The sequence below is a fragment of the Vanessa atalanta genome, chromosome 15, assembly GCF_905147765.1.
Source record: "Vanessa atalanta chromosome 15, ilVanAtal1.2, whole genome shotgun sequence".
NCBI lineage: Eukaryota > Metazoa > Arthropoda > Insecta > Lepidoptera > Nymphalidae > Vanessa > Vanessa atalanta.
The window spans coordinates 6,385,519-6,409,044 of record NC_061885.1 but is presented as its reverse complement, the minus strand read 5'-3'; the positions used below and the strand labels follow the sequence as shown (position 1 = coordinate 6,409,044).

The window sequence follows — 23,526 nt, the reverse complement described above, 5'->3', positions numbered from 1 at the left end:
ATTTATAATCTTTGTTATAGCTTTTAATGATGGAGTCATGTTAATAACGTTGCTTTTCCGAATTTCGAAAAGGCTGAGCACTAAATTTATGAGTACGTATAAATTTGGGTATAGAAATGATTACCAAGCATCATTAATTATCTATTTTGTTGCACTTTTACTAGATTTATTTTGATAAAGATATGAACCTTAAATAAAGGACTATTATTATTTTTACGTAGAAAAGTTAGAGTATTTTTAATTACCACAAGTCGATGCAATAGTTAAAATAATTTCTTATTTGTATTGTTGTAAAAGGTAAGCACAGACATAAGACCAAAACAAAAAAAAATCTTCATAATATATAAAAAAATACTAAAATAAATTATAAATAGTTAAATATTCAATTATTGTTAAGTATTTAAAATTATATTATATATAATACATTAATTTGAAGGCATAATCAATTAACATTGTAAGGAAATATTATTTTGGAAAAAATAATTTTCAGTTTTTTTAATTTAAATAGTTTAAGGATGCTTATAACTTTTAAAATATATAATAGAGTAAGGTTTTCTGAATCGATTGGTACCAAGGAAAAGCATTACCCTTCCCAATCACTAAAGCGAAATAAATGACTTTGAAGTTTCCATTTAATTAACGTTAATTTCACCGGAACTGTTGAATTTACAATTAATATTTAAAAAATGGTAGTTTCTTACAGTTTGACGGTTGAAAAACTGTTTTTCAGTCAGCCTATGCGATTTACGATTTTTATGGACTAAAGTAATGGATGAGCGGCAGTTCAAATATTTCGTTTCAAATATTTCAGAAATTATCATTATTTTTTACGAAAAGTGTAAATAAATCATTATAATCAACAAGAAAGATTGTTTTATATATTCATGCATTTTAAAATTAAATTATATATTGCATGATTTCACCTTATATACATTCTTAAGTTATATACTCTTTTATAAATTTTTTGTTATTATTTTTATTTTTCTTATTTAGTCATAAAAAAACCTATGAAAACCGACGTGTAACTAAAATAAAAATAATTTTAACATGCATATTATTATGTATTTATGTTAAATTCAGTATTTAATTCGAAGGCCTTTTTTTCTTTAGGCTACACTGCACTACGGTATTAGAATTTCCTCTTCCGTCGGCCATTATATTTTCATTATCGAGTTGTTCGTTCGCCGGGTCTGTTAGGTCGCTACTGGTGAATGAAAATTAACAATTTTTTTTAATACTCTCAATAGAGAGGTGAGTTCTATTTGGTTTATAGTTATCAAGTTTAAAATTTCTACTAATTGTAACTAGATTCAAATTTGTGCAAAAATGTATTCCAGATATCAACTCAAGCGTTTACGACCACGTAGGTACCGTACCACCTACAAAGAGCGACAATAATACGGCAATATGCAGTACAACAGCTTTCACAATCAACATCCTATGTAAGTTTATTATATATTAATTCGTCCTCCGATCCCGCAGAATTGTTATAATATAGATATCCATTACTATTTACCGCATGAGCTCACAATCACATACTCGGCGGCCATTTTGTGCAATGCATTTTGCACAGCTGATAATGGACGCACCTATACTGCGAATCCTTTCGAGAAAAATCAATAACAGGGTTTGAGCATAACAAGAACAAAGAAATGTTGTGTCATGGTAGATAATTATCCTAAATTTTGGATGTCTTTTATTTTTGTTAAACTGATTATAAAATTTTGTAGTCCAACTCCGATATTTCGTAATATTTGCTGGTTGCTAGGATATTTTTTATATATTTCTTTTTAAGAATGCGATTTTATTTATTTTCAAATACTTAATAAATAAGTCGTAATGTAGATTTGAACGAATACAACATATTAATTATGACCTGTAAAACTTGTTATTAATGTATCCATTGAACTAATAAGATATATTATTTTATTCAACGCCTTTTTTTTACTCTCCTTGCACTGAAGGGCGTCGATAAATTTTCTAAACTTGAGGAATCTGTATTACCAATATAAAAATAATTTGTGTTTTATATGGGTTGACTTTCCCTCATAACCCATATGGAAGTGTTTAATCTACCAATTATCAAATTAAATTTATTAACTCTTTGAATTAAATATAATATGTCTTTTAGGCTGATTGCTTGGGTAAACTACTTTTTTTTATATATTGTGTTAATGTTTAACCAATCCACTCCCTAAATAGCTGAAACAAAAAATAATAATTTCATGTTATTATTAAAAAAAATTGTATTAATATCTTTCTCAATTAATTTATACAATTGTTGTATGTGTTGTTGGATATAAATTTCTTTTAAAAAATATTTCTAACTTAAATACTACTTACTGATTAGTAATTTTATCTTCATTGTCTTGTCTGTAGGATTAGTACTTTCAGTAGTTCTACATTATTATTTAAAAAAATCATGTTAAATACATGACTAGTTCTTGTCATATATAAACACTTATTTTTCAAAGATTTCAATAGCAATTTTATATAACAATCAGACACTGTAATGAATGGTAATGGATATTTATTTTATTTAACAGATGATTTTTGAATTCTATTGTTTTATTTATTTTAGTAAAATATCTTTAAATTATATGATAATATATATATTTTTAGTAAATATAAGCAAATCAGTGTTTAAGCCCTGTCAAGCAGTGTATATTATTTTATTAGTTATATTCTATTACTGCATTGTAGTATATACTTACTTTCGTTTTATATTATTGAAAACTGGTACAACCCTGTGCACATTAAGCTGAATACTATAAAATACATTTGTTTGAGTACTACAGTTCTTTTAGTTTGAAGAATGCATTATGCAGGTACATAAATCCACAAAACCTTCATATTTTAAACTATTTTGCTAATGCCATTCTTACTTGTTGTTATATTTCTTGTCAATGGAAATGTATTTAATAAATAAGCTTCAGCGAGATACAGAAAAACCATCAAATACAAATGAATAATTGATAAGTTTGTAATATGTTAAGATATTTGCAAGTACAGATAAAACAAATACATCTAACATATTTTACTGACTGTTTTAAAATTGTTAATTGTTCTGTAAAACTTTCGTTCATAAATCACCAAACACCAATAAAAAACAAGATATTAGATTAAATTTCCTAAGCTGTTCCTGATAAATTTTCGCCATTGTTAATTATTATACAATGGCAATATGGTTTATAAACTGGTAAGTACATTTATTCTTGTTGATTTATGTATATTAGTTTAAGTATTGAACTCACTCATACAATATATTTGTTTATTTACTTTAAAAGTATAATCGAAAACTTATCTGCTATAATTTAAATGCACAATGAATAAACTAATTGCTTAGTCAAATTATCTTTTTTTTTTTTCGTTCTTAATTCTTTGTAAGTAATAAATTTCTCATCCTATAAAAGAAGCTTATTATTTTAACTACTTAAAAAAAATTGGCATTATTTCATTCTTATGCATGAGAAGTGTATACAATAAGGACATGGTGTTATCATTGCTTTGCACAAAATATGATTACACTAATGAATATCGGCAATAGTCTTGTGACCTAATAAATAAATAAACACATCTCAATAATTAATGCATGTATATACTTTTAAATTGTTACATTTTAAAAACAAACAGCTGCCGTCTATTTTCAGGTATGTATATTAATTAATATGACATGTAAATTTATTTATTTATAAATACATCTTTTTTTTTGTTAATGTGCATTTTACTATCCATAAAGTTTTCGTTACAAAAGTTTTAAATGAAATCGAGTTTTAGGGATAAACTCCAATAACATAATTGAAATTTTAGATAAAAAGCGTCATAAGTAACTTTGTTGCAGCAATCCGGGTCCCATAAACTCGTGAGCCTTATTAGTCGAGCAATCGTGAAGTACTTTATATCGGTGTGATATGGGTAGTGCAAACCCAATATCAAAAAGTCACAAAAAATGACGCTTTGCTTACTCTGTACTTGCACTAGCGATTAAGGTTAATTCTATCTACACTACAATTTCCAATGTTATGAATTATAATTATTATGGTGATTATTTCGGATGGATGGATAGTTACAATTATTATTTCCACATACACTGAGTATGAGGACAGTTAGAACATCAAAACTAAACTTAAAAATGTATAACATTCTTAAATCGGATTACTTTTCTAAATTTAATTATTTTGGACTCCTTTCTGTACAATTGTAATTGAAGTTCGCACGCCGAGGTAAAGATAAGTAGAACTTACATTGACTTATATGTATATATTACTAGACAAGCTGTTCAAAATAAAAATTGTGTCACAGTGACGGAATAGGGAAAGAAAGCGGTAGGGGAAGTTAGTTAAGTGATTGAGCCAAACGATCGCGCAGATGTGGCACAATAGATTTTTGTTTGTTTCTGAGAGTATTATAGTAAACTTTTTTGATTCATAATTGTAGATTAGACAGTAATTGTAGCAACATATATTCAACGTAACAGATTTAGGTTAGAACCTAGGAAAAAACAGAAATCAATTTAATACTTCCTGACAAAAATTTTCTCTGGCAAAATATTTTTTACGATATCAAAGAATGAAATTCGGTATTTGTTAAAATACATTTATTTTTATCTTTTCCGCTATTGGTATATTTGTTTTAAGTATGTTTGTTAATCTATGTCGCCATATCGGTGGCATTAGATAAATCTAGTAAAGCTAAATGTCATATCAAGATGTTTGTCATGTAAGTAATTTGCGTGATATAATTTGTTTACAAGAAAATACGAATTAATTTACTTAGTAGTAGTGCGCATGTAAATAAAAATGACTACTTATGACCCCCCACAAAATAAAAAAAATTGTGAATTTATTAAGAATACCAATAATCTGCTGCTTTCAACAGTTGTCAGCTCCTCGACCGCTCACATTCGACCAAATGAGTTCTGGTCATTTAACCGTAACGTAGTGCACCAAATCTCAGTACCAAACTGCGCGTCTTGTATGTATATAAGTCAATGAGAACACACTAATTATTTTGTAATATCGATTAATATGTGTTATTCGTGTTGTCTGCTGCAAGTTAAATATGTGTTTTACCTATAAAAGCTTCCACAGAAACATAGTAGAAAAGCTAATATTCTTATATTATATATATGCTAATGTTCATAATTTTAACACGCGAAATAATCAATAACATAATAGTTTAGGTATAAGTTAGCAACATGTCTCAATTTAAATTGAAACACATTGTGTTTCACTTTCCCAAATTTTTGAATTTTAGTTATTGAGAAATTCTTTTGACGTTTAAAAAACTTTATAATATTATAATCAAATATTATATGTATTATTCATTTAATGGGGAACAATAATCAGCAATTTTCAGTAATTGGGTTACTCTATAAAATTAATTATGTATTTGTAAATGAAAATCTGCAATGTGCACTTTGGGTATGTACCATCTAAATATAGATTATATCAAAATTTGTAAAAATTGTAAAGCTTCAAGCATTGCTTTGTAATCCTAAAATTTTAGAAAAATAATTTTAATTTCACTCTCAATCAAATTCTTTGATTTAACTTTTATTTTATTTAACAGCTTTAGACCTCGACTAGACCGGAATGAACAATTCGGTAAAATTCCATTCTTCAATGGCCTGCATGATTTTGGTGGGCCAAAAAATTTTACACCAAGAAATGGAATGGGCAACAAAAACTTCAGGCCTAGAAATGATTTTAATGGCGTAAGAAACGATTATAACAATTTCAAAAATGAAAATGGAAATCCTGCCGATTTTGGCGGACCAAAAGAATACAGGCCAAGAAATAACTACAACCAAACCCAAAAAAAAAATGATTATGATGGAGAAAAAAATGCTGGAGGCAACATGCAATTTTACAATGGAAAAAATGATTTTGGTGGCCCTAAACAACAAAATTTCCCTAAAAACTTGGGGCCCAAAAACTTTAATAATCAAAATGGTCTCAATAATTGTCAACAATATGTTCCCAAAAAAATTTATAATAATTCCTCGTCTCCGTCATCAGATTTCAATGATCGTAAATTACAAAGCAGGAAAGCTAAACATCCTGGTGATAGCCTAACAAAACCTGAATGGGACATGGCAAGCCTTGATACAATTCAAAAAAATTTCTACAAACCACATGCCAACGTTGAAGGACGTTCGGAGGAAGAAGTACAAATGTTCCGTGCAGCTAAAGAAATCACTGTAAGTGGAAATAATGTTCCTCGTCCTAATCATGTGTTCGATGAAGGTAATTTTCCTGATCATGTAATGAGTACTATTAAAGAGCAAGGTTGGGAAGAACCTACAGGTATCCAAGCACAAGGATGGCCCATTGCATTATCTGGTCGCGATATGGTAGGAATTGCATCTACTGGATCAGGGAAAACTTTAGCTTACATGCTTCCTGCAGCAGTTCATATAGTTCATCAACCAAGAATCCAACGGGGCGATGGCCCTATTGCTCTTATTCTGGCTCCAACAAGAGAATTGGCACAGCAAATTCAATCTGTAGCACAAGCTTACAGTGCCCGTGGTTGTATAAGGAATACGTGCCTATTTGGTGGTTCACCGAAAGGACCTCAAGCTAGAGACTTAGAAAGAGGCGTAGAAATTGTTATTGCAACACCAGGGCGGTTAATTGATTTCTTAGAGCGAGGAACTACCAACTTACGTCGGTGCACTTATTTGGTTTTGGATGAAGCAGACAGAATGTTGGATATGGGATTCGAACCTCAAATCCGCAAAATAATTGAACAGATCCGTCCGGACCGTCAAGTTTTGATGTGGTCTGCTACTTGGCCAAAGGAAATTCAAGCTCTTGCTGAAGATTTCTTAACTGATTACATCAAAGTTAATATTGGTTCGTTAAATCTCTCTGCAAATAACAATATAAAGCAAATCATAGAGGTCTGTGAAGAACACGAGAAAGAATTAAAACTTTCAAATTTGCTGAAAGAAATTGCTTCGGAAAAGGACAACAAAGTCATTGTATTTGTTGAGACAAAGAAAAAAGTAAGCTAAGTTATAAAACTAGAATAAATATGTTATCTGTTGAATATTTAAATTTCTTTTTACAAAAGTTACATTACAATATTATTATTTTAGGTGGATGACATAGCACGTGCAGTGCGACGCAATGGACACAAAGCTCTAGCTATTCACGGCGATAAGTCGCAACCTGAGCGCGACGCCGTTTTAACAGAGTTTCGCAATGGAGCCACAACTATTTTGATTGCTACTGATGTTGCTGCTCGTGGTTTAGATGTTGAAGATGTAAAATTCGTTGTTAATTTTGATTACCCAAATTCATCTGAAGATTACATTCACAGAATTGGTTCGTATATCAGTTTACGTTGTTAACTATTCCTTGTGAACTCAATAAATAATGTACTTTTTACACTATTCATATCACAGTAAGTGTTATAATTTATTGTTAAGTAATTGATGAAACACTTTTGTTTTAGTCTACTATCTTATGGTATCATTGTATAAACTTTCAAACATTTATTAATTAACAAATAAAATATTTTATATAAATCCAAATACTATGTATAATAGATGTACAAATAAATTTCATTTGATTTTTTTTATGTAGGTCGTACAGGCCGATGCCAACAGTCTGGTACAGCATACACTTATTTTACGAGTGGTGATGCTCGCCAGGCCCGTGCTTTAGTGGCAGTGCTTCGTGAAACGGGACAAAATCCTCCTGCTAAGCTTAGTGATATGGCAAGGAACAACAACAACAGTTCAAGTATGATTAATTAATTGTTTATTTTTTTATTTTATAAGTACCTGTCTTCTAAGATATTAACAAAATTAAATTTTAAGGTCGTAATCGCTGGCAGCAACGCAAAGAAAACAACAGTGGTGCAAGTTCACCTCGCCAAAAGAGCAATCAATGGAATAATAAGATGGCTAATATGAGTAACGAAGAAAATCAAAATAATTATCAAAATCGCAATCTACAACAACATCAACAACAACAGCAACAACAAGCACCACGATTTTCTAACCAGAACCAAAACACCAACCAAGGCTATAGACAAAACAGTTACCAAAAAACTGTACCTTTTCCTAGCCCAAATGTATTTGAATCAATGGGAAGCTACCAAGGAGGATACAACAATGGATATCAAAACGCATACAACAATCAAAATGGTTATGGGCAACGTACGTTCAACAGTAAGTAACATAATATAGAAAATCAATATTATATTTCATAGTATGATGATTTCTACATTATGTTATTATGTTTTATAATTATCAGCACAATTTGGCATATAAAAATAATTGTTGTGTCTTTATAGATACACGTGGAAATGGTGGTCAACAATACCATCGTAATACTAACTCAGTTGGAAATAAGTCAGCTGGATCAGGGTCTTCTTATGGATCTCCACCACCTCATTTTGCTACACCACCCCATTACACTCAAATGCATCCTCATCATCAGGAAATGCTCGGTTAGTATTTTATACCAAAAAATTTAGAGGTTTGATAGAATCAATAAATTGTTTTACCAATTTTGTATGTAAAAATCATTTAAATTTTTTTATTTTTTATTTTCTCTGTTAGTTGTATGTTATAGTAATGATTTTTTATCTCTAAAATTAGGAGGCAAATTTTACGGTGGTGGCGTTGGAGGCGGCGGTCCATGTGGCTACCAAGCAGCTGTAGGAGCTGGTGTTCCATACCCACATTTACCACCTGGCCCACTATTGTATGCAGCTCCAGTTCAACAGTAATATTATTTTAGCAATTACAGAGTCCCTTATATGTGAAAAAACTAAGGTTTTTGTAAGGGTCTTTTTTCTTTATAATGGTATCCCTTTTCCCCACTGTCTTTGCTCCTAATATTCATCATAGTATAAAAAATAATATTGTACTTAGCTTCAATTTGTATTGTATTTGAGCTCCAACCAAATGGGCGATGTGTTTTGTTTTTTGTAATAATCACTTTTTAATAATATATGATTAGAATATATTTTGTAGATCTGATTGAAAGCTTGCAAACATTATTAATAAGGTATATGAACAGTTTCGCTTTTCTTTATTTTGACAGTAAATGAAAAAGTTTTTTTGAGTAGAGCAACTGTGCAACATTTTTGATAATTCTTAAATGCTTGTGATTTCTCTTTCAGATCAATATTTACGAATTAAGTAGGTGTGTTAGGTTAAACCTGGTTTATTAACTGTTGACCATATCAGTATTTACAAATAATACAATTATGTATTAATTTCTCCTATAAAACCACTATTCTTACAGTAAGTCAGTGTAATTAGCATTTATTGGAAGCATTTACTGTTGTGATTTAAAATCACGGTTCTGTAAAGCAAACAATATTTGTAGTGTTTAAAATTTCTTAAATGTCAAAATGTATAGCAGTTAAAAGATAATAATATACTATTTAATAATGATTAATCATTTCTAAGTGTTTTGAATGTTTAAAGAAAATGTTCTAACAAAATACTAAATGGTAAAATGAGAAATAAATCAGTTTAATGTTAGATGTCCTTAATATTAAAGAAAAAAAGAGTAAATACGGTCAACAGCGAATGATCCAAATTGGTGGACATTTTGAGTAACTGTTGTTTCCACCATTAGATTTTAATCAATATATGTATGTATTTAGAGTAGTTGGTGTGGTACCCTCTTGTGTAATCCCGGGTGCCTTTCGTTTTAAAGATGTCTGTATGATGTACGAAATGCACGAAACATATAGAAGATGAGTAAAATTTAAGGGGGTGGGATTCAAAGGGCAGATATAAAGTGTAATATTCTATATAAATTATTTTCATTGTTAATAATGATGATCTTACCCAGTGAAAATGAGCGGGACAACTTAGTATAAGAAATTTAAAAAAAGCTTTTGATATACTTTAAAACAATCTGTATTGCCAGATAAAATTGTGAATATTTTTCTTATAATTATGTCAGTGACATTTCAGGTCAATATTTCAAAGGTATATATTTTATTAATGATTATTAAACCTTGAGTATTATGCCTAGGGGTCTTACTCTAAAACAGTTAGACTAAAATAGCTTAGGTTTCAAATGCAGTTAAATTTAATTATTTGTATCTTTCACAAAAAAAATTACGAAGGTATGTAAATACGTGCATTTAACATAGGAGCATTAGAATTTTGATCTATATAAATAGCCGAGCAATGGTTACTTTCTTTTTAGCGAAATAAGTCATTTCTTATTAATTGTTTTTCGATTATTTTATATAATGTAAATTTCACATAATTCTAGTTTAATTACTGGAGTTTCTTTGTACGTAAAGGGGTTCTAAGGGCTAACGATAAGAAAGTCAATTGGTACAAAATATTAATAATTATAAAACAGGTATTATGTATTGTGTTGTTTTAGAAGCCCATTACTGTCCAAAGAGGGAAAATCTGTGATATTTCATTACTATAACCTGTCGTTGCGTTGGTCAATTGTTAATACATAAGAACACTTCCTTTTATTTGGAAAGTGTAAACACTAGACAAAAATATATTTTTTGACTATTTGAGGGAATTTCATGAATGTTTGTGACAACAAGCTTGCAAGTCGCTCACAAAAATATTATATGATAGGTATAAGAATATTTTATTGTTATTCAATTTAGTTTTCAGTTTACCGCAAGGTGACGAAATGTACCAGTTCAAAGGGACGTAATAGTTATTATCTAGAAATCCCGTTAATAAACTGCATCTTAAAGATACGAAGTAATAACACGGGTCAGATTTATTCAAGGGGTGAACAACTCGATTGGGTCTCGTGTTTAAAATGCATTTACAATGCGAGATTCATATACTGTTTGTGTACATTATAAGAGAAAGACTGCAATAAAGGATGTGTAAATGTGCATATATATTCATCTTAAAGATGTTTATCCTATATGCTTGCCTTCCTTCCATATCGTTGATTAAATAAGATTGTTATGCAAGAGATCATGTTATCAAAGTGAATGCTTATTGACGGTATGGTAAGGCTTAGGCTAAATGATTGTCCGCTTCGTCGGCAATCGTATTGTATTGAGTATGGTCGCGGATTGCAGGTAGCTCCTGTTTTATGTACAAAGTACTGCACCCACCTCTACTAAACAACTGTGATAATAACACTAAGTAGCGTAGCAGGCGATTTATATACTAGTTACGTCCAAGAGAAGGAATGACATCATATCTGACATATTGTATTGTGATAATAAAGATTATATCAAAACGTGTATACAATTTCAACACGTATTGATAAACTTTTTTCTCTAAACAAGACTGATTATAATTATTTCTAATTGAATATTTTATACAAGTTTCACTTTGACTGAATGAATTAAGATGTCTGTATTTATATTGGTAGAATTCTTGTGCTGTGTGTTTTCTCCAAATTTTTTTTATTCACTATGTTGGATATGTGTCAAAGAGCCTTTCTATGCGGTCACCTATTGGAAATGATATTTAACTCATTTATAAGTTGATTTCTATTTTTTAATTGTGATGGTAAATGTTGTTGACAAATTGTGGCAGCGACAGTACGAGAACTAAAGTTATAAAATGTATGTTATTATTTGTTGTTAATTTGCAAAATTTTATTTATTCAACAAGATTATCTCATAGACAATTGTAGTTTCACGCTTTACCTATATACTATTTAAGGATTTATTTTCTAAAATTGTAGGTTTGTGAAAAATATACATAGATTTTTAAGTATGTGGCAATGCAGATCTTCATAAATATTGATTCTATAACAAAGTACATAGTTCATATTTATTCAATTTATAAGGTATATAAATGGAGAGAGACTCTGTTTAATGTCCCAAAGGGAAGTCTTCTGAATGTTTCTAAGAAGTGCATTTCTTCTATGTAATACAGTATTAAATTCTGATTAATAAATTGATGTATGAATTTGATGACTTTTATTAAATTTATTAAATATAAATTTTTAATACATATTTTTAATTGGTGGCTCACTGATTTTCGAATATAGTATAACATTGGTTTTACTGTAATGTAATAGGTGATGATCGTACCGGATTAATGTTTACCTGAAAAAAAGTCTAGCCCGAGTTAGACTAATTGCCATGGATGTGTCATACTTGTAATGGTAACCTAATATAGTTTGAAAAAATAACGTTTAATTTCATTAAATAAAAAAACAAATGATGGTATATTAGTAACGCCTTACCTAACCTTTTTATAACTGCTTACTTCTAGTTTCTGACTTTGCTAAAGATAGGAAACCTAATTTTCTCAATTAACGTTTAATAATGTCACGACTAATGCTCGATTTCCTTCAAAAACAAACCGGGGAGTTCATCATGCTAATATTTCTCGGGAAAACGTCGAAGAAAACCGGAACAAACTTGTGTCTGAAATCGAGTCTTCGTTAAACAGTCTCGAACTGGGGTCGGCTAAACCTAGTCCATTTCAACCCCAAAAAGACGCAAGTTTGCGCGTTAACTGCTAAAAAAACACCATTTGTCGTATCTCCACGATTCGAGAACATTCCGTTAGCCGCCACAACTAGTATCGGAATACTTGGCGTCGATGTTTCGAGCCTTGTTCAGTTCCGCAGTCAATTGGAGGGCAAAGCCAAATTCGCATCAAAAAAGCTCGGTGTGCTCAGCAAGGCAAGACAGTATTTCACGTCGGCCCATCGTCTAAGTCTATACAAGGCGCAAATTCGGCCTCACATGGAATACTGCTCTCACCTCTGGGCGGGTGCTCCCCAAGTACCAGCTCCTCCCATTTGACCGTATCCAACGTAGAGCGGCTCGAATTATCGACGATCAAGCCCTTTCCGATCTGCTTGATCCTTTGGCTTTGCGTAGAGATGTTGGATCGCTTTGCATCTTCTACAGAATTTATCACGGGGAATGTTCCGAGGAACGCTGTGGAACCAGCTTACTTTCAGGAAAGCGTACTCTTTCCTGAAAGGCCGGCAACGCACCTGCAAGCCCCCCGGTGTTTCAGATGTCCATGGGCGGTGGTAGTCACTTTCCATTAGGTGAGCCTCTTGCTCGTTTGCCATCTTTTGACATAAAAAAAGAGGTTAATATAATTTAAAAGTGATTTAGCTAGGGAACTCATTTGTGATTTATCAATGTACATTTTATTCGACATATAACCATCAAATAATATAGATGAGGATAATGTTTCTTATACTAGTCAGTAACAATATAACAAATAATTAAAATCTTTGCAGTAGGTACACAATACTACTTAAATATTACAAACAATACCAAAAACTAGGTGCTATGCAAAATTCACTTCGCTAGTTATAAATTAAAATATAATAATACTATTTTATTTAATGATTCATCATAACGTAACCCATCCCCACATAATGTACTGCCATATTTTTCATCAGTAGGAAGATAACTAGTTATTTCAATTAAGTTCCGTGTTACCTACACGTAACTCGATCACCACTGAAGAGAAATTCTTCAATTATTCTATCTTTATATCCTTTTTACCGAGGGTATAAAAAAAATATTTCCATCAAAGAAACTACAAAATGGTTATTATATTTCAATTTTAAACCATTACCCATAACGGCACAATTAGGTATTTTATATTTAGAATAGGCAAAAATATTTTTTTGTTGCATTATAGCACCATCTCTTGATCAATTACACAAGTAAAAAGTTTATATCATTGTCAAGCATACTGTCATAATAGCGAGTTCGTAGTCCGTATTACATTCTGACTTCGTACCCTTCGTTATACTTTCGGTAATAGCCAATAGATGGCGAGAAGCGATGGTGTTGTTGAAGGCAAAATCTGACGTTTAATGTCTACCACTATCTGTCTGGTAGATGAATTAACCATGTTTTTTTGTGAATAACTGTAAAAAGTTACGATACTATAATTGTAAAGTGGGTTTTTTGTTACATTAAAAATATTAAGTGTTAGTGGACAAGAGAGTTTGTGATTTATTGTCAGTTAAACGTAAATTTTGCAATGAATTTGGCAACGACCATAACAACGGGGTCACAATGTGTTAAAGCTATGATGGTATGATTTCTATAATCTTTTTTTTGCCCTTACATTCTTCTAACTCTAAATACAAAAATATAAAATTTAAAAAACCTAATCGTTAACATTGTATAATATAACCCTACTTTCACAATACATATATTGGTCTAGACGACCTTGAATCTAATCTTGTCAAGTCAATGTCGCTTATTTATCAAAATAGATATTTTAATTGTAACATGTTAACTTCAAAATATTTTAAATAAATTTGTAAATTTTATTTTAATCTTTTAATCAATTAAATGTAAATTGCGCTGTTATCAACGCATCTTTTGTTTATTAACGAATTGGTAGTCTATCTTAGATATTATATTACTCTCTTGTTTCGAAATCACTATACTCGAATTAGAGAGACACACCACACACTTATCCATTACTGCCAAACAGAAGCACCTTGTATTGCTAGGGTCTGGTTTGAAGGGTGAGTGAGTCAGTGCAATTACAGACAGCTATAATATTGGCGGTTCAAGTGATTGGCGGCGTATTGACAATGTTATTGTTAATATTTCTTGATTTTTACGTCTACAAGCGATGATGGGGTAGTCTATGTATTACCCGATAAGACAGTTAATCACCTAAAGAACGGAAGAAAGGGTGAATTCCCGCCTGTGTTCCTAAAAATAAAATTAAAAAAACCCGCAAGTGCGAGTAGAACTAGCGTACGAAGGGCACTCCGTACCACACATGTCTGTTGTATGGGAGACCCATATTCATATTAATTTTTTTCTGTTAGACTTGTTGTTATAGCGGCAACAGAATTACACCATCTGTAAAAATTTCAAGTGTCTAACCATCACGGTTCATGAGATACAGCTTGCTGGCAGACGGACGGGCGGACAGCGGAGTCTTAGTAATAAGATCCCGTTTTACCATTTGGGTATAGAACCCTAAAAAACAAAACATCATGACATTTCAGTTAACAGTTATGGAATAACTTTTGGAGTAAAATACATTAATAATAACAAAAAAACTTTTAATCATTTTTTGATGAAAAAATATAATATAGAAGTTTTTTTTTTATTTAATAAGTATTTATTAAATGTAATTAGTATTTTTTTTTTGAGTAATTATTTTGTACTTTTAGTAGAACCCTAAAAATCTACTTTGTATTTTTTTTTAAGGATTCCTAAGAAAACAAGCAGATGTCCACCAAGTGCGAAGGTAACTAGGTGAAGACGTCATACCGCACGTTACCATTTCGTGACAGCAAACAAGGTGAGTTGCACTTTGCACTTCAGTATTTTTCTCTAAACTGCGATTCATTATTAAGGTCTTGTGCTGACTTTTTTTATGAAGCACTCCTCGCGCTAATTTTAATTTAATTTTGACATTGAACATTCGACCTCAATAATATAAGAATCATAATACTTACGAGATTTTTTAATTTTTAGTAAAAAGGAATAGACTACATAACATTTATGCTTACAAACACTACTTTAACATTGTTATTTTAAATAGTTGGTGGTAGCGATTTGTGCAAGACCGTCTGGGTGCACACCTCCGACTCATCACATAGTCTAACGCGAAATAGTAATGCTTAGTATTTTTATCTTCCGGCTTGAAGGGCGAGTGAGCGAGTCAAAAGGGACTTCATATTCCATGGTTGGAAGCACATTGGCCATGAACCTTTCCCGTTAATATTTTTTACATGTCCATTGGGTAGCGGTAGCTAATTACCACGAGGTGGCTCATTTGTCCAGCCGAAATACGAAGATATCAGATATATAGGTACTATCATTAATAATATGGTATAATACTCCGCTGAAACATTTCGACAACAAGTTAATTCGCACTTGACCGGTTTTATAGGTAAAGTGAAACTTTTAAATACATATAACCTTCACAAGTACGACTGTTGTATGTTTACAAACAAATACGACGTGAACGCTCTAGCGTGAATGCCACGTCGCTATAATTGCATTCACTGCCTCTTTTATAATGCTTCTTTATTGTTTACACGGCTAATTCTTTCGTCGGTAATATTATAAATAAACTATTGTACCTATTACACGTTCCTGATTACTTTCTCCGTTTGTTTCTCATTTATATTTTCCTCGATAAGTACCAAATAACAAAATTGCTACAGTAAAATTATATTAATTATCATTTTAAATACAATTAAGTGAAAGTTGTTTTATAAATATGTCGTGATCTATTTGCTACTAAAGCATATTTTTTATTTATAAATATTAACCAATATCTGTTCGAGAGATTTACAAGTTTATTTAATTTACATATGAATTATTAACGTTTAATTATTTACCTTATTAAAACAAAATTGAAATTTATTGCGTCGAATAGACGGGGACAATTAGAACACGAGTACTTCTATTATATAACGGAAAGTTTTACTCGTGGACAAAGATCGTGAAAGCCTAAGTAGGCTACCTCCTTCCCACGTGGTCATCTGTTGTAATTTAAAAGAATAATAATTGTTAGAGCACAGTACAGCTTGGCTTGTTTTGTGTCGTCAATGATATCGATAAGTTGATTGAATGAGGCAATGTACATATCATTCATAGCGCAGGACCAAGATATCTATTCCATAAATCAAAATGAATGAATTAATTTGTAGTTTGTATCACTTAAAATAATGTAAAGATTTTAATGATATCAGACATTCAAAAGTAATTGAGGGAAAATTACACTCAAATACATGAGCTCTGAAATCATTACACTTCTTTTTGACTTAACTGTCATCATCATTAAATAGTAACCTGAGTAGGTTACTATTTAATGATTGATCATAAATATATTATATAATAATCTTATTAATCCATTGTGAATTTTCGATAATTAGAAATTTTCTGGACTTGTAAACATATCGCTTGAAACAAACAACCCGAATTACTTAAACAAGAGAAGGTTATTAGTTATTTAATCAAGTCGCTGAACTGCGGTTAGGTTGTTATATACTTGTACATAATGTGGGAAAATTATATTTCTCATGGTTTTTTCCTTTAATTTTGTTTTCCTTCGATACATGTTCACACATACTCTTTGTTCGGAACCTACAAACTCTTTAAAATCTACGTATCTTATTTGCTGCCATTTTCGTCAAAATATCGGTTCTTAAATGTTAAGCTTCATAGTAAACAGTTACAGGGACTGGCAATTGGGAAATATAATTATATAATGTATAACTTTTTCATAATCATTGATTGCTGATTATGTCTTTTATATTTAGATAAAATAAATGTTAATCATAATGAAGGTCGTATTAGTCGCTTACAAACAATATTGCACTGCATTGATTTCACGAGGTGCACCGTGCAACATGAGCGCTACACTTTCGGTGTCGTGTGATCGAATTTCAATAAGTTTTAGCGCGCGAAGTTCGATAAATTTTCAAAAAAATAAAATAAAAATAATACACTTAGAGTGCATAAACCTATTTAGATCTTTATGATTGTACTATAAGAATGTGAAAACATTTCCGATATTTACTCACATAAATAGAGGTTCGCGGATATATGCGCGATATCATTACAATCTGAGTCCTGCAGAAATGGCCCGTTGGTGCTATTTATAGTTTGTGCCCTCAAGCTAATAGTAAAAGGTAGACAGAGTGCCGCGCTATCACATTCAAGCACTGCAAATGAGGCTGAATTTGGAAAAGGAAAATAACTATTCGCGTTCCAGTGCTGAGTGCGGTATGAGAAACCGGACGCGCTAGACAACGTCATAATAATTGCTTCATTAAAGCAAAAAATTTTAACTAATTTAAAAGTAACAAGTGGGGCCTAATTTACAAATAAGTAGGTACTTATTGAATTAAGTTTTATTTTATAAAGAACAAATAAATATTCGTTGGCAGCGTTTTTGATTCAGTACATCCATACATGCTGCTTTTGACACAATTTTATAAATAATCACTTAGTTAAGCGCTTTTATACCGCTGGTGTTCTACCTCTTTCTATTAATCTGGGTCCTAAAGATTCATTAAGAAGTAAATTTTAAGAAATTTGCATATTCATTGTCTTTTCTCAATATATATTTGAATTTCAATAAGACGAGGAATCGTCTGCGGACGTTTAAAAATATATTTATATGTAAAAGAATAGTAATAGTTTTGAACATGGCAAGGAACATTTTTAATTACTCTCAACCACCTTTTTTTTGTGAATGGTATATGGTGAATTTTACTTGTCTCAATGTGCAAAAGGTTTTTGAACGGAGTGAAATTGAAAATCAAGAAATTAAAATAAATATTTTAAGAAATTATTACAGCTCTACAATACGAAACCTCTCCTCCATATTTAGTCAGACAGGATATTATCTACAATATTATAAATAGATAATCAGTACGTAAACCAAAATAGTTTTCCGGAAATGGTTACGTACACAATATCAATGTAAAGATATAGGATAAGCTTGTAACCACTTCATAAACAAATAATAGTTTATTTGTATAGGACATAGAATTGTTAATAATAACGTGTTCTGTAAGATAATGTACCCTGAAATTAATTATTTGAAGCGTAAAATATTCCGCTGTTTTTTGTTTTATCGCTTCTCAATTCAATAAAATGTTTGTCGACTGTATAATAATATTTGTTCAATGTTAATTGCGGTGGTGATATGAAATCATTTTATTCAAGACAAACCTATATATTTTTTGTCAACGTAAAACCTTATGTTTATATTTTAATATGTAAATCTATCCTATGGATTTACTACAATATGTGGGAGTAGTTTGTGAACGGGGACGGATATGTGGATCAGGAAGCCGGGGAAGCGCGTACTATTTAACTTGACCAATGAGTGCGTGCGGAGCTACGTCCTAGTGTTGGTTTAGCTGTCAGATGGTATTTCCGAGAGGATAAAATGTTAATGTTCCTTATTACTAAAGTGATATATCAGATGTTACACACTGTTACACTGTGGGGCTTGTTTTTAATATAGTTTAATCTTTTAATAGTCGTAAAGTAAGTCAAGTATTAAGTATTTACTAAACATTTTAATAGAGATTGAAAGTTATATGTTGTAAGTGGCACCGCCGTCGTCGGCGTCGGTCACGTTAGAATGCATGTAGTAAGTACATTGCGCAACATGTTTTGACTGCTTGAAATCTTATTTTAAGGTATTGTTGTTTAAAATAATACTTTTAATAAGATATTTTGGTATTACTAGTGGTATATATACTATGAATATTACATGGATTAAAAAGGAATGCAGTAATATTAAAACGATATGGATCGGAGAATGTGAGTGCGTTACGCAATGTGTTTTGACGGCGGAGAAACGTTTCTTCATTGCTGTACGGCCTTTAAATACGTAACTTGTAGGCTTGCTATATTATGTATGTTAACTGAAACCGTGTCCGACTTCTTTAACTGAGTTATCATTTTAGAACAATATTGTAAGGTTTCGACGTTCGAGTATTATGTTATGCTTCGCTAACTAATCTAGACTTATAAAATAGTTTGTCCTGACTGGCTATCAAATATCAACACTTAGCCGAAATTACCTACTACTGATTCCAATACTGAAATTTCAAATGTATTTTTATTTTATGATGTCAGCAACTGCTAAGAAAGTAGTTCTGAAAATTCCAAAGCTACCACGGGCTAACATCAAGTAAATATAAGTTTATTTGTAAACTTTCAATAATATGACGTTTCTTATCAAGGTTTGTTAGTCACGGACGGTTTGAGTATGAAAAACAAACTCTGATGTTGCTTCATTACATGTCCCACTTCCCTTGTTATGTTATTTCAAAGAAACTGCACGGAGTATATAAATTTATGTCTTCCTCGAACTTTATTACAGTTCGAAGAATACAAAAATTACAGCACTGATTACTCATTTGTAAAGGAATTTTAAAAAACATTAATGGAATGAATATATTAGATATTATTGTAAACATAAGGTAGACAAAGGATAATGAAACGAATTTCCCTTGAATTTTGTTAATTCATGTCTTAAAGTAAACAGGATATGAACACAACATTGGTGTCATGTCGGTCTGTCGACAGCCTTGCCGACGGTACTGTTTTTGCGAAAACAACGTCATTGCCACATCTAACTGCGCTCTCTATTTCCCACAATATTACGAGGGATTCAATGAGTCTCATTAAACATTAGAGCGACGCATTTCCCGAGGCGTATTATTCGTAATGACATTGTAATTTGTACAAAGAAAAACAGCTCGTGTTTTAATAAGCCTCGCCAGGTCAACACCATTCAGCTTATTTTATTATAGTTTGCATTTGTTTTCATTTGAGCTACATTTAGCAAAATACAGTTGTTTTTTAATCAGTGTTTTTCCGCTGCCCTTATTTAATCTCGGATACTTTTTGTTTGTTTATGTTCCAAGGAAATTTCATAATGTGTCTTTTTATCTTTAAATCTAGTTTACATGAATAATTATGTTATAAATAGTGCATATACTTTGAACTGTTATAATTTATAGCCTCAAAAGTAACAAGAATTTGTATGTTATATATATATATATATATAAACTCATTTTATATAATTTGATGCGGTTTCCTGTTTGTTCTGGTTTTTTCACGTTATGATTCTTGTTTGTGTTTATGCGCGCTTTGTTAAAACTGACGTCCGTTTGTTTGTTGCTCAATTCAAAAGGCCATGACAAGGTCGTTCCGCGCCTCCACGACTTGGCGTTGTCACTCACGTGGCGTGCAATACTTTTAGTGTTATAACTGTTGTATAGCCTACTAAGTGCTTTAGTATTACATATTCTTATTACACGACAGAGCTCTGTTTTGTATGGCTTTATTTGTTATATTTTGTAAAAGTTGTATGCAAAGTATGGCGTTACATAAATATAAAGTCATACGTACATTAATATGTTTTTTTTATCAACATTTTTAACGTCTCTTGTATAAAATATAAATTTTTAAATAAAGAAAAATTTATAGAATGTGCAAAAATATTATTAAGCAATGGAACATGTTTTCATGTGAGCCTGAAATACCTAATTATTTTAATATATTTATTGGGTAATACGATATTGGGTATTACTAACTTTTTAGTTTAATCTCGCTATATGAATAGCTTATCAATGATGATCAATATATAGCAATTATATAATATATAGAAAGCTATTGTATTATATAAGAAATGGATCAAAATGAATAAGACCAGAAATTTTAATTTTGATACAGCTTATAAGCGATATAATGAAAAATATACTATGTTCAATTTGTACAGAATTCAAAAAGTATCATTGAGTACAGCAGTGTCTGTCAATCAACACCCAGCATTTTGAAATCGTGTCACAAGAGTCAAGAACGACAGTTCTCATTTGTTGGCGCGGGGTTTCACGCAGCCATCGAGTGTTCATGCGTACATAGAAAGCTAATAAGTCCAAGAATTATTGAGAAATAACTCTTGTTCAACGTCCATTAATGTCAGATTAAATAATATTTAATAAACAGCACACCTTTAGCGATCAATGGATGTTAAAATAATTATCTTGGAGTTAGATTCGTACACGTCTTTCGATTCGATCGGTCGATCGTGTCGGTGTTGGTAAGTGGGCTAAGGTCGCGAACCTGCATTTTTCATTGCGCCTTAGTTTTTTTTTGTGAAACAACAATAACTATTTAATCTAGCCTTATTTTTACTACCTTTTCATTTCAACTTTGCCTCGGTATAACATTACCGTGTCTAGTCACAACACAGTAATCAGTCCTAAAATAAATATGTTACGACTGGCCTATAAATATGATATAAGCTACAAATTAAAAAACTAGGAAAAAACATTTTAAAAAATCGTTTATTTATTATCTATGTACAACACGCATCACTATTTCAGAATGTTTCATTAATGCTTTGCTCCATAGTATGTTTTGACGTGTTCTGTGGATTGTAACATTTATGGCGTTTGATTTAAGGCACAGCGTTCCAAAAATCAACGATACAATACATAAAGCATTTGAGGTTTTGTCATCACTGCCACCTAGAATAGCGCAGCGGGCGGCTTGTCGGCGCGCCTGCATGATTCATACCGATATCTTGTGCTCGCCCTCAGACAACGGAATGTAGGCCACTGCTTTTGATGGTTTGTTTGGGTCCTCCTGAATTAGAAGTAGGCTAAAATTATAACACCCATAACTGATTGCATAAGTCTTCTTGTGTAGGTATTATTATAAATGCATCATCGTTTTATACATAAATCTGTATTGGCACGTATTTACTTATAATATATAAAAATGTTATAATTGAAACAGGAAACTTATATTTGAAACCAATATGTTATCACGATTAAAAAATCGTATCTGTCAGATACTCACTTGTTGTTGAGTTGTTTATGAACAAATACACATTTTCCTTATAGTTCTACAGAATAGAAACGGGAAAACCCTTTAACCAATACTGCAGTCAGAAATGTTTTTAGAACATTGACCTTCGGTGATTTACTTTGAAAAGCAATCTACTCGTATAGATATAAAATGTAAGTTATTGAAAACACTCATCGTAAAAATGAATTTAAAAACGTAATTGAATATCTTAATAGATAAATACGATTTGCTCATTCACTTTGTATGGTATGCTATTTCCGTTGTTCCGGTTTCGGTTTGACGGGTGAGCCGAGTAACAGGCACAGGAGAGGTAATATCTTAGTACATGGTTAGCGTTGCATATACATATAAGGAATGATTATTATTTCTTTGCCAATGTATATGAAAGATGGTAAGGTTATGATGGCTACTTACCAACGGTGCCTATTTTTCTTACTGCTATATCTAAGTAATGAAATATGATAACCGATGTTATTTTGAAGCCTTAGATTTATCATGATAAGAGTCTACTCGGTGCTAATTATAGCAACTTTTCTAGTGATGAATATCTAATATATATTGTTACTTGATGATAATAATAGATCAAGTATAGTTTTACGACTATTCTAATTTTATGCTAATGCAAAATGTCAAGATATGTAAATTAATTAGTTTTATATACCATATAAATGTCATTAAATATTATTATGTTTTCATAGTTTGATGTTTTCGCCGATATTAAAATATAAATTATGATTGTCATAATTAACAATATATATATAACACCTTCTTGACAATAATTATTAATATTTTAATCGCTAAGCAAACGTAGTGTAGTGTATGAGAGATATCGATGATTTTGTATCATTGGGGAATCAATTGGTTTTGTAATTTTTTAAACGTATTTGTTACTGTTTACAGGAACAAGAAAGATCGATTTTAATAAATGACGCGATGTTGTGCAGACCGGCGACCTGGTCTGTTAAATAGGTCACTTGCCCACGGTGCCTTAGCACCCAGTTTGTTTGGGTCCTCAGTATTGATTCCGCGTCGACAGATGCCAACGTGCGCACGCAGCTAATCCACACTGTGCCAATGCAGTGGATGCATTTATTTCGTAATATAGTGCTGCCAATTGCTATAGCTACTAAAGTTATATAGCTTTAAAATTGACCTTTTGGTGCAGCTTGAAGCGTATCTCTCCCCTGCGTCAGAATTACTGCAGTTTCTGGAGCGAATATTTTAAAA

The 23,526-nt window shown here is 31.2% G+C and overlaps 2 protein-coding genes across 3 annotated transcripts in view; both read left to right on the top strand.

Moving 5' to 3' along the window:
- The first annotated feature begins 1,166 nt into the window (after nucleotides 1-1,166).
- On the top strand, nucleotides 1,167-11,896 carry LOC125069118 (ATP-dependent RNA helicase dbp2-like). 2 transcript variants are annotated; one of them, XM_047678494.1, is made up of 8 exons: nucleotides 1,167-1,251; nucleotides 1,338-1,442; nucleotides 5,572-7,012; nucleotides 7,106-7,334; nucleotides 7,596-7,754; nucleotides 7,832-8,173; nucleotides 8,311-8,466; nucleotides 8,618-11,896. In XM_047678494.1, exons 2-8 carry the CDS (start codon nucleotides 1,408-1,410, stop codon nucleotides 8,746-8,748), a joined length of 2,493 nt encoding a protein of 830 aa, XP_047534450.1. In that variant the 5' UTR covers nucleotides 1,167-1,251; nucleotides 1,338-1,407; the 3' UTR covers nucleotides 8,749-11,896. The 2 variants fall into 2 exon arrangements, with proteins under 2 accessions (XP_047534450.1, XP_047534449.1); XM_047678493.1 differs by having other exon boundaries at nucleotides 7,832-8,185.
- A 1,913-nt stretch (nucleotides 11,897-13,809) lies between these two features.
- LOC125069591 (3-phosphoinositide-dependent protein kinase 1) overlaps nucleotides 13,810-23,526 on the top strand; it is a 59,419-nt gene continuing 49,702 nt past the window's right edge. The window contains exons 1-2 of the mRNA XM_047679133.1: nucleotides 13,810-14,008; nucleotides 15,151-15,244. The gene's annotated coding sequence lies outside the window, so the exon portion shown is untranslated. The remainder of the gene's footprint in view (nucleotides 14,009-15,150; nucleotides 15,245-23,526) is intronic.